Below are 12,488 nucleotides of genomic sequence, written 5' to 3' on the forward strand. Positions count from 1 at the left end.
CCGATGATCCACACATCTCTCGCAGTAACCCCAGCATCTAAAAAAGAGACAAGAGTTAATCACTGCAATCTTTACCGGATCATCACACACAGCACGCAGGTGCACATAGGAATTTTGACGAAGGCAGCCCATAAACGGGCCTGGAGGATAGCTGGCAAGGAAAAGTAAATGGGGACAAATGGATTTGGGTAAGGGTAAGTTACTCACACGAAGGTGAAACCCGATCAAACCCCAGAGGCACACCACTAATCAGGCCTCCGGAGAAAAAAAACGGGAGAAAGCCCTTCGCGCTCTCGCTCAACGCGACGAGCAGATAAGCCTTGAGTAACAGGGTAGGGGATAAGAGGATTGGACAAACGGCAATGAAGATAAGGGTCCAGAGATATCTGACAGTGACAAACAATAATAATGAAAGCATAAGGGAGAAAAGGCAAAATAAATACAAAGTCAAATAACCACAACATTCACGTGTATCATTAATCCACAGCAAACATTAGGCCTAATGTAACTTTGATAAGCCGAAGATTTCCATCTCCCGAGTGATTTTATAGCCTCTACCGAAGCCCCTGACAAGGCCGCGGAGGTGGCCGCACTAATTTTAAAGGAATATGAGCTGAAAAAAGAAGGGTTAAGGCCTAGCAACTTCATCGCCTGTTTCAGGACCGCATTAAACTGATATCTGGTAAGCTGCGCCTTATCCTTATGTATTAGGAAAATTGAGTTGTGAGGCCTAATTAGCTTAAATTGGGTGGTTAATTCGACTGGACATAACTCTTTATCTTTTTGGGCCTGCATTTGTAACCAGCAACCTCTCCCCCTCTGATCCGTTTTTGATCGGGCTATCTTAACGCTAATATGATCCTCACGTATGACCACGTTTTCAGTAAGCAGACCTGCGGATACTTGACCTGCCGCTTGCCCCACTAGTTCCGATACCCTGAAAGCCCCAAAAAATGCCAGGCTAAACGCAGTACGAAACAGCAGGACCTCATACTCGTCCCAAGCCACATCCACTAAAATCCTCATAAGCTGGGCTAACACCTGTATAGTAATCGGCTGGGGCGTGTCATTATTGGCCGGTCTCTCCTTTGCCCAACCTTTCAAAGCCTTAGATATCAAAAAGCCTTTAGTTACGTCTACCACAGCCATGCAGCCGAGACATAAACGAAATGCCTGCCAGAGTAGAAGACATACTAGCCTTAGATGCTCCCTCACAAAACTTCAACCACATGAACTCCATCACCGCATCCCGCTGGCCTGACTCCGACTGGTCTTTGGGGGCACTGAAATGGACCCACTGCCGCCACGCTGCTCGATAGACCCGCAAGGTCGATTGTGCTAGGCCGCGTTCTGCTAGACCTCTTATGCCGGCGTGATGATCTGCCAAACATAAGGGGGACAGGGAATGCTTCTGCTATCTGCCTGAGGGGCCAGTTCACGAAATCTCCTCCATTGAAATCGAGACAAGGCATCCGCTATTTCGTTGTTAACCCCGGGAACATGACGTGCATTAAAAATTATTTCGTATTCAAGGCACCGAAGTACCAGGTGAAGCAACAAAGCTATCGGCTGCGGGGAAGATGCGCTCTGGCTATTCACTGACTGAACTACCCCTAGGTTATCACACCAAAAAACAACGTGCTTACCCCGTAGGGTGACAGCCCATAGCTCTATGGCAACAATAATCGGGAATAGCTCTAACAAAACCAAGTTTTTAACCCATCCACTACTATGCCACGACTCTGGGCAAGCCTCTGCACACCACTGACCACCCAGGTAAGCTCCAAAACCATGCGATCCCGAAGCATCCGTGAAAAGCTCAAGGGTAGCGTTGTTTATCGGAGGGGTGGGGCAAATCCTTTTCCCGTTAAACTCCTTAAGAAACCTCTGCCATACCTGAAGAACATCTCTAATTTCTTGTGACAGCCTGACCGCTGCATGGGGTTTACTCTTACCCGCTATGGCTCTTTGCAATTTACGACAGAAAACCCTGCCCATTGGGATCACTCTACACGCAAAGTTAAAGAGCCCCAGAAGTGACTGAACTTTTTTTAATGACATGTAAGGAGAGCTAAGCGCCATCCCAATCGCCTCCCCCATTTTCTTCAACTTATCCTCGGGAGCCTACAACAACCTACTTGTGAGTCAATTTCAATGCCTAAAAAAGCTAAACAACGTGACGGACCCTCGGTCTTATCGCTGGCAATGGGAACTCCCATTACTGTAAAAAGGGCTTCCGCTGATTTTAGCACCTCTAGGCAACTGCTGGACTTGTCAGGACCAATAATCAGAAAATCGTCTAGGTAGTGAGCAATCCCCCTGTGTCCTGTTCCAGCCTGAATGCACCAGTGTAGAAAGCTGCTAAACCTCTCGAAAAGAGCACATGAAATCGAGCAACCCATGGGCAGACAGCGGTCGACATAGAAACCGCTGCGGTGTCTAAAGCCCATAAACTGGAATGATTCAGGATGGAGAGGCAACAGATGGAAAGCTGACTCTATATCAATCTTGGCCATTAATGCCCCCTCCCCGCACTCCTGAACTAGAGCAAGGGCCTCCTCAAATGACTGATATTGGACAGCGCTGACTGCCGGGTCAATGCCGGCATTTACTAAGATAGGTGTTGAATGAGTCTGAACTTCCCCTCCGCTTTTTTGGGCACTACGTTTAAGAAAGGCCCCAACATCCTGCCTAAACGGACTTCCTTTGCAATTTTTTCGTCCAAAATCTCCGGGAATATAAAAGCTGATTTCAGATTGTGGGGCCATGGTAAATTTAATTTTTTAAAAATAGGAATTTTAAATCCCAAATGAAAGCCTTCCCGAATTATGGCTGCGGCCTCGGCGTCACTGTAAAGTGACAGCCACTTATGTAAAACTTCAAGCTTAACTGGGGATTTTGCCTTGACCCGGAGCTGCTGTAACAGCCCCACGTCCTCTCTCACCCCCAACTCTGATTCTAATACACTCTGATGCTGGGTGGAACCTGCAGGCCGCCCCCCTCTGACAAGACCCTGAATTGAAAGCGAAGCACTTTCCTTTGCCGGGGAGGGTTTGCTGCGCCCTCCCCGTCCCAGGAAACCTCCTCCCTTGAGAAACCCCCTGATGCTGACTACTTGGCCTCATGAGGTTCATCCACGTATCTATGTCTTTAAAATCTAATGGCAACTTCTCCCGCCCCGTCATCTTTTTGCGAAACATCTCGTCATAATTCCTCCAAATAACCGGCCCGTCCTTCAAGAAAACGTCTGTAATTAGGTGTAGATACTGCCATACCTCAACCTGTTCCTCTGGCCTAAAATCCGTGTAAAGGGTTGCAAACACACAAAAACCTTTCACCCACCTAGGGAAAGTTTTGTAACTCTCTTCCCCTTAACCGTTCCTGTCCATCGCAGCCTCAAGACCTTTTTTGCCCTCATCAGTCAAGGTAAACATATCAACGTAATACCCTTTTTTATTTTCTCTTTGACACAAGCCTAATGCCATATAGTAGGGCCTCATTCTCCACTCTTCCCGAGTCCCCAGCTCGCGCAACTATGTCGGGGCCTAGCGCTTGCAGAGGCCTAGTGGTCCACTTCCCTCCTAATTGCGTCTGCAATAGTTTAATCAGTTTGCGGGGCTTGCTGCCAGAACCCGATGATTCCTCGCTCGTTGTAGACTTCGGGGGGCTAACACCACGTGATTTGTGTGTACTAGCAGAAATGTTCTCACCTCTCTCATCCGTGACCTCCACTTCCGGCCCGGGTTCCGCCATCATCCCGACCGCCGGCCGCTCCTCGGCACTTGCAGAAACGTCTCTTGTTGCCCGATCCATCGTGCCCGATGAAGATCCACCAGCGGCTGCCCGCGACTCCACTGCACGATCTTCTGTGACTTGCACCCCCGGCTGCTGGTTCTGTGAAGCTGAAATAAAACCGTTGTTAGTTTCGAGCATACCAACAGAGACATTCCTTACAAACCCTGCGTCTGGTGTGTTTCCGCTACTAGGAACGAAAGTTGTGGAGGGGCTTGGCCTAAATCAGGTTCCACTGCGCCCCCATATACCTTGGTCCAGAGGACCTCCGGTAACTGCTCTCCATCAACTGCCTATTCTCTGGAGGGGATAACTGGTGACGTATCAAACCGCTCGCCGACCGTGCCGGCTGAGCGCCCGCCTGGCCCGCGTTTTCAAAACTCCGGCCCGGATGGCCCCGGGCTTCCCACCCCCTCTGTGTACCAAAATGGCCCTGCCTCCAAGGCTCCATGTCCTCCTCCCTATTATGGGCAAAAAAGGCTCTGCACTCTCTGGATGCCTCCTCCCGACCAGAAGGGGACGTGTATAGCCATCTGCGTACAGGCCTGGGCTGGGACTGAAACTGAGCCCCCCATGCAGACCCTTTAACACTGCCTGTCAAAAAGGGGCTAGGTGGGAAATACAATTGGTGAGGAGCTTGACAATTGACTTCTCTGCCCTGTTCCCTAGCTGCCAGCACAGGGGGGTTAATGGCAATACCAACCCTGTGCTGCAAAATCTACTCTCACCTAAGTGCTGATACGAATGCAACACTGTCACTGTTTAATTTCGTTCGCCTAAAATGGGACTCTCTTGTACGAGTAGAGCAGAGTGCAGGCTCTTTATTCTGGGTAATTCCCTGATATGTACAGTGATGCTGCCTATTCAAACAAAGTTTTCAGCATTATTCAAGCATAAGGGGGGTTTCTGGGCAACATAACCCCCCCCCCCCCCCCTAAATACGCCCCCGAGACTGGCGTGCGTTGGTCAGCTTACCATATATTGCAATATGTGGAACTAACATTCCCTGTACAGTTTGATGTAGCTAGAATAGCATTAATAATGTATTTGGTGAGTGCAGAGGATCAAATGTCTTTTTGTTTACAAAATGTGGTCACAGCCCAGTGTTTAGTTCTTTACATTCATTAAATACTTTGTGTAGAGCACAATACTTTATAGCCTTTTATTTGTGCATTAGTTCTGCCTGGCGTTGATATGACTCCGCCTACTATTGCATGTTGCATTAGCCTCACTTACCACTGATTGTGGCTCTGGATAACTGCTAATCCCGCCTACTTTAGTGTTGGCCCCTCTTACAGGTGATTTGGTCCCGCCCACATGAGGCCACTTCCAGAAGTTATTTCCAGGGCCATTTACCAATCCCCTGACTGGGTGTCCTATGTACCGTCATCATGTCATACAGTACCTTGTTATTACTGGTGGCACCATGACAGTGCCCACCAGCCCTGCTATGTGTGTCATGGGTGACATGGCTGGTGGGGACACTGTGTACTGTGTTATTTTATAATAAATACATAATGTCCCCAAATCCTTATCAGTGACTGACAGCATGGGCTTGTTTACACTATAACACGGAGACCAGGGGGTAAATGTATCAAGCTGCGATCTTGAAAATCCAGCAATTATCGCGGTCGAGTTTAAACCAGCGACATTTTTTTTCAAAATTGCTGCAAATCGCGGTCCCGATTTTTCCCCACTCTAGCTGTACAAATCTCCTAATTTATGAAGCTGCGATTTTGCAAACTCGTCCGAGTTTGAAGTCAAAATTGTCAGATACAACGCGCTACTTTCTATAGATGAGATTGCCAAACACATCACTGTTACACTGGCTGCCTATACAGCTGCAGGTCCCAGCAGCTGTCTAATGTTTAAAAATAGATGAATTTTTTTTTAAAAAAAAAAATATACGTGGGGTCCCCCTGTCCGAGCACTAGTAACCTTAGTGCTGCCAGCCTACCGCTTGTTGCGTGGAAATCGGGAAAAAAAATTGTGGGGGACCGCATGTGGCAGGGGATCGGCAGGGGGTCCACCTGCCATAATGACAACCAACCCCAGGCTCTTCAGCACTGGGCTGGATTCCCTAGGGAGTGGGGTCTGCAAAAAAAACACGTGCGGGCCCCCCCTCTAGGAACACCCAGCCCAGTGCTGAAGCTCTTCCTACACCCCTGGGCGGTGGGTTTAGGGTATTAACGGCGAATTAATGTAAAAACAGACGCCATATTTGTTTCTGGAACTACAAGTCCCAGCCAGGCCGGGCATGCTGATGCTTGTACAACTACAATCACTAGTATACCCATGGCAGTCAGGGCATGTTGGCACTTGGAGAACCACAAGTGCCAAAATGCACTGACACCCATGCCTTGCTGTGACCTGTAGTTCCACAAAATATTTTTAAATAATCCATAACACCCTCATAAAAACCACACAGCTTTAATAAAAGTAATAAAACCCCAATAAAAACACTAAACACCCTATTTAGTACCACATCTATTTAATAAAACTAATAAGTCCCCATATACTCACCAATTTTTTTTAAGAGAGGCTAAAATCGTGTGATTTTTCAAATTGTCATCATTTTTCAAATTTTTGACAAATTGTCATTTGTGTACAAATGGCGACTTTCAGCTAAACATGGGCGAGTTTAATGCTCCGCAAATCACGAGAGATAAACAGCTATGAAAAAGTCCTAACTCAGTCGCTATTACTACATTGGATCAATTAGACCACCCAATATACAATCTGTCTCATAACATCTATTATTCTGACTGTTTATACTTGGAACAATACCGATCGGAAAGCTCTAAGCACAGTGGAGCGGAACACAGTTTAAGTCACAGTGTAACTATCCGGATACCTGAGAGGTGTGCACCTCATTCCGACTGAGATTCTTGGATTACACAAACACTGAGACCGAGATCAGAACTTCCCCCGCGAGGATTTCAGAACTGCAAGTATATTGCTAAATACCCTATTTGTGATTGCGTATCATATTTCTGGAGGATACACGTTCCTAGAAGCTTTATCGGGCATTCATCTCAGCAATCTTATCAATATTATTATATAATGGATAACAGAATATTTCACGGTCTAAGAGACATATACGGGATTCTGCTAATCTTTGGTCATAGTATGAGATTCACTGATACTGAGTATATCAACATCTGATATCATTGTGCACCTACTTTGTATTCATTTTATAAGATCATCTTTGGTGATTATATGGATTTTATACATTAAATATTTGATTTTATGTACATCTGTATATATTTTTTGCAATTGAGGTAGATTATTATTTATCTTATTAAGGATTTTCATTGGACAATCTTTGTCTCACTTTACCCATTGGATGCCTCTTAATCGCACTGTCAATTTTTGTGGTTATAAGTATATATTGAGGGGAGTGACACTATCCCCAGACTAGCAGCGTTTTTGAGACATTCCATTGGGATTCTGAATATATTATTAGTGCCAGGTATTCCCTATTTATTTACATTTGATTTTGAAGTTCAGACAAAAAAATCTACTTTATCCATATAGCGACTTGAGGAATAAAATCGCCGGTTATCTCTCGCGATTTGCTGTGATTTTAAATAGCTGAAAAAATCTGACCTTGATGCATTTACCCCCAGGAGCGTGGGGACCCCCATCCTATGGAGAAATCCAGTCCCAGGGTGGTTATCACAGGGCTGCTGCCCCCACCACACAGACCCTATCAGCCCCATGCACAGAGGAATGGAGCTCTTCCCGTCCCCGCTGGGCTGTGGGGACAGGGTAATACCAAGATTCAGACCTCTGGAGCGCCAACGTCACCACCCCAGTATAATGGGCAGTGGTTCCTGAGCAGAAATTATTTTTATTATGAATTATAAGATATTGAAACAAACTAAGGGGCCTATTTAGCAAATGTTGAGTGGACCGTTTGCTGGTAAAAACGTGTATTTTTCCTGGTAACATTCTTTATACAAATGTGGATAATTCCAGCGATACCCCCACTGCAGCTAATTATTGCCGGCAATAGCATCCTCCCTCCAATGTTGTGGTGTTGCTAGTACCGCTGCGATGCCTGTTCTGGCTGCGCCATTTCTTGGAATAAAACATTTTTCAATGCACTTCTATTTAGGTAATGTTTCTTTATGCATTAACAGAAAATTACATAAAGTTTAAGAATTTAAGGAACATTAATAAACAATTTACATTTTGTAACAAATATAAGTAATACTTTATATGTAGTGCTGAAAATTTGTGTATGTGTTTATTTAACATTACATTTTTGGTTTTATTTTTTCATTAATAGAATTTAATGCTGAAATCTGTGGTCGTTATTTCATATCACACGTGTGGGCTGGGAAGCCCCCCTCACTCATGCACAAATGATGGAGACTGGTCCGGCAAAGCGATCAGTAATTATATTCGCTCTGAGCCGTTATCACCAGTAAAGTAGAATGACGCTCAGCTGTCCCTGTGAGATATTTTTGATAAATAAGGTCTACTAACTATAATTTATTAAAGTTTTCTGTAAGCCCTGAAAAATGTGCAAAATTAAAACTGTTCAGCTTATTAAATAACCTTTACTGTTTCCAAAATAAGACAATTGTTCTGCATATTGGCCCTCTATGTATTAGCTGTGTCACTTAGTATAACTGAGTCTATAGATATAATGTGAGTGACAAGCTCAGCCTCTCCCTGTGTGGAGAATGTGATCCCACTGGTTTCTGAGAGTCAGAGACACTTTCATTTCTCTCTTCTGCTGTCAGCGATGGCGTCTGCTGATCTGAGACAGGAGCTGGACTGTTCCATCTGCCTGAACATTTATACAGATCCTGTAACACTGAGATGTGGACACAACTTCTGCCGAGTCTGTATTGATAGTGTGCTGGATACACAGGAGGGGTCTGGAGTTTATACCTGTCCTGAATGCAGATCAGAGTGTCAGGAGCGTCCTGTTCTGGAGAAAAACAGGAAGCTGTGCAACATAGCAGAACATGTCCGTTCTATTCCAGAGGAGAAAACTGGGATATTCTGCAGTTATTGTGTCCACTCTCCAGTACCTGCTCTTAAAACCTGCCTCAGGTGTGAAGCTTCTCTATGTGATATACATTGTAAGACACACAACAAGTCAGCAGAACATGTCTTAATTGATCCCACAGCTTCCTTGGAGAAGAGAAAATGTTCCATCCATGACGAGATCTTGAAATATTATTGCACTGAGGACGCTGCCTGTATCTGTGTGTCCTGCTGTCTGATCGGGGAACACAGAGGACATCAGATGGAGTCGCTGGATGAGGCCTCTGAGAAGAAGAAGGAGGAACTGAGAACTTTTCTGCAGAAATTGACCAGAAAGGGAGATGAGACCGAGAATAGAGTCCAGAGTCTGCAGGAGCGCAGGAGAGAAGATCAGGAAAAAGCAGATTGTGTAACAGAGATGGTCACTGCCCTGTTTAGAGACATCAGGAGACAGCTGGAAGAACTAGAGAAGAGAGTCCTGAGTGAGATCTCCAGGCAGAAAGAGAGCGTTTTACTCTCAGTCTCTGATCTGATCCAGCAGCTGGAAATAAAGAAGGACGAGCTGTCCAGGAAGATGCGTCACATTGAGGAGCTGTGTAACATGTCTGATCCAGTGACTGTCTTACAGGAACCAGACACAGGTGACTTTTGTGATACTGAGGAGCTGAGTAGCATGACTGATCCTGTGACTGTTGTACAAGAAGAGGAATCACACAGGGATAATACATGTAATACTGAGGAGGAAGATAGTGAGGAGGGAGACAGTGAGGAGGGAGAGAAACATGATTACCAGGTCCATGATGTAGGAAATCTGGATGTGGGTCTGATCTTAGGGGCACTACACACATTATCTGATATAATAACAGGTATAAATGTATGCTTCTATGTGCAGGAACCTACAGACATATTACTGGATGTAGACACAGCTGGTAATAATATACATATATCAGGTAATAAGAAAGCTGCATCCTGGTCAGATATAAGGCAGAAATGTCAAAAAACACCAGAGAGATTTCAGGATTATCCTCAGGTAATAAGCACCAGGAGATTTTCCTCAGGGCGACATTACTGGGAGGTGGAGATCAGTGAATCAGAGTGGTGGAGTGTAGGGATGTGTTATCCCAGTATAGACAGAAGAGGAGATGAGTCAGTCATTGGATGGAATAACAAGTCCTGGTGTTTGGATAGGACTGGTGATGAGTATTCAGTGATACATGACAATAAAGTGATCCAGTTACCTGACACTATTCCCTATGATAGAGTGAGGATATATCTGGATTATGAGGCTGGACAGATGTCCTTTTATTCTCTGTGTGACCCGATCAGACACTTACACACCGTCACTACCACCTTCACTGAGCCCCTTCATGCTGCATTATGTGTATGGAGAGGTTGTATAATGATAACGGGAGAATCAGGAGCTGGGAGAAATCCGCCCAGAGACTGGTGACATCACAGGAACAGGAATCTGATTGGTGGAACATTTACCCAATAGAATGGAGCAGTGGGTGGAGCTACAGCTGTGTATATGAAGAATATGATCCTGGTATAAGTAATAAGTGTATAATCTTGTGCATACAATGTCCCAGCAGGTCATACTTGTCTATCTCCCGGAATGTCCTGGAGACTCCTGAATTTCAGGTAGTTCTCCCAGACTCCCCGGAGAGCAGTCCTTTCCCCCGGACCCCTCCCTCTTCCTAGTGAAGTGGGTGGGACGGGGGCCTCAATGACACAATTGAATCACATCATTTTGGCCCCACCCCCTGGTGCAATTGTAACATTTCTCTGCCAGGGGCCACAATTATTAGACTTGCAGCGCTTCACCCCCTCCCCTGCACTTACCACTTGGTCATTACATTTGCCATGTATGCAGCAGCTGTGTTTTATGTACAACATTATCTAACGCTTGTATTCCTGGAATGGTAAATATAAATAATTTATAGCGTCAGGTGTAAAACTCAGAACAATATTGTTATGTAAATCTAATGTTCAATGATTATTCATCAGTTATATGTCAGTAATGTAGTTAATAAATGTCACAAAATGTTCCTGTAATCTTGCATTATTGTATTAGACAGCCTGTGTCTCTGTAGCTGTTGTGGTACTACAAGTCTGGATAAGCAGTCTATCCTTATTTACTATCACTGGACACCAAAATCAAAAGGAGGGGCCTTTTAAATGTTGGAGCCAAAATCCTTAGCCAATAGGAGAGGAGCAGAGTAAATGAATAGAACGGGTCTGCACATGACGGGAATCTGATTGGTGGAACAATTAGCCCATATAATGGAGCAGTGGGTGGAGTTACATATGTGTATATGTATATGAAGAATATGATCCTGGTATAAGTAATAAGTATATAATCTTGTGCATACAATGTCCCAGCAGGTCATACTTGTCTATCTCCCGGAATGTCCTGAAGACTCCTGAATTTCAGGTAGTTCTCCCAGACCCCCTGGAGAGCAGTCCTTTCCCCCGGACCCCGCCCTCTTCCTAGTGAAGTGGGTGGGACAATGACACAATTCACAGTGAATCACACCCCTAGCAGAGAAATACCACAATTGCATCACAAGGTGGAGCCAAAATAATGTGATTTACTGCGAATTGTGCAGATTTGCAACGCTTCGCCCCCTCCCCTGCACTTACCACTTGATCATAAAAGTTGCCAATTATGCAGCAGCTGTGTTTTATTTCGAACATTATCTAACATCTGTATTCCTGGAATGGTAAATATAAATAATTCATAGCATCATGTGTAAAACTCAGAACAATATTTTTATGTAAATCTAATGTCCAATGATTATTCATCAATTATATGTCTGTAATGCAGTTAATAAATGTCACAAATTGTTCCTGTAATCTGGCATTATTGTAATCGTCTGTGTCTCCGTAGCTGTTGTGGTACTACAAGTCCCAGCATCTATGTAACACATAAGTGACACATGTAGGCTGGGAGAACTGATCCCGGCTGTATGGCAGAGAAATAAAACATCTCTCTATGGTAAAGCTGTGACACTGGGAGCTAGAGAAGACCCTCTCTGTATTCCGGGGTCCTCAGATCATAGTTGTCTACTCTATATTGGGAGATCTCCTGGACTCCCGGCAGGTAAGATAAACTCCAGCGTCTCCTGAGCCTCCCATGCTACAAGAAAATGGCTGCTGCTCTCATAAATTGTGTCATTTTTTATTATATATTTATTATAATTATTTTCCTCTAGAGATTAAATAACATGTTTCAGGAAATGGATCTGTACTGCAAGAAACTTTCCGCCACTCTCCAGCTTTCAGATGTAGTAGTTTCAAAGTGTTTCCTCAGGATAACTGGCTGTGAGATTACACACAGAGTATAAGAGTGAGATTCAACTCTATGTGTGTGTGTCTGTATGTGTGTGTGTGTAGCTTTGTGTCTGCCTATTCTCTCAAAATATAAGGTAGACTAACCTCCTGGGTCCGCGCTCTGCCTCCTGAACTGCCGGGCTGTGGATGTGCGTACGTGATGTCACACACGCAGGAGGCGGGGCTAGCACAGGTGTACTACCCAGTATGTGCATATATCAGGGGACAGTAAGAAGTATGAGGGTCCTACTGGCTCAGGTGACTCATTACAAGGTTTTTATTACAAGTTAGCAATTTTTTTATAGATTTTTTTTATTTTTAAAATAATTTATCAGAAGTCCAAAATGTATTTGTTAAAG

The 12,488-nt window shown here is 44.7% G+C and overlaps 1 protein-coding gene across 1 annotated transcript; it reads left to right on the forward strand.

The window, feature by feature from the left end:
• The first annotated feature begins 8,548 nt into the window (after positions 1–8,548).
• LOC142150338 (E3 ubiquitin-protein ligase TRIM39-like) lies at positions 8,549–11,652 on the forward strand. Its single transcript, XM_075205535.1, has 2 exons — positions 8,549–10,505; positions 11,291–11,652. Exon 1 carries the CDS (start codon positions 8,549–8,551, stop codon positions 10,244–10,246), a length of 1,698 nt encoding a protein of 565 aa, XP_075061636.1. The 3' UTR covers positions 10,247–10,505; positions 11,291–11,652.
• The last annotated feature ends 836 nt before the right edge of the window (positions 11,653–12,488 follow it).

Source organism: Mixophyes fleayi, chromosome 4 (assembly GCF_038048845.1).
Source record: "Mixophyes fleayi isolate aMixFle1 chromosome 4, aMixFle1.hap1, whole genome shotgun sequence".
Classification (NCBI taxonomy): Eukaryota; Metazoa; Chordata; class Amphibia; order Anura; family Limnodynastidae; genus Mixophyes; species Mixophyes fleayi.

Excerpts from the sequence above, each read along its gene's own strand:
- LOC142150338 (XM_075205535.1), top strand. The coding sequence starts at position 8,549 with ATGGCGTCTGCTGATCTGAGACAGGAGCTGGACTGTTCCATCTGCCTG.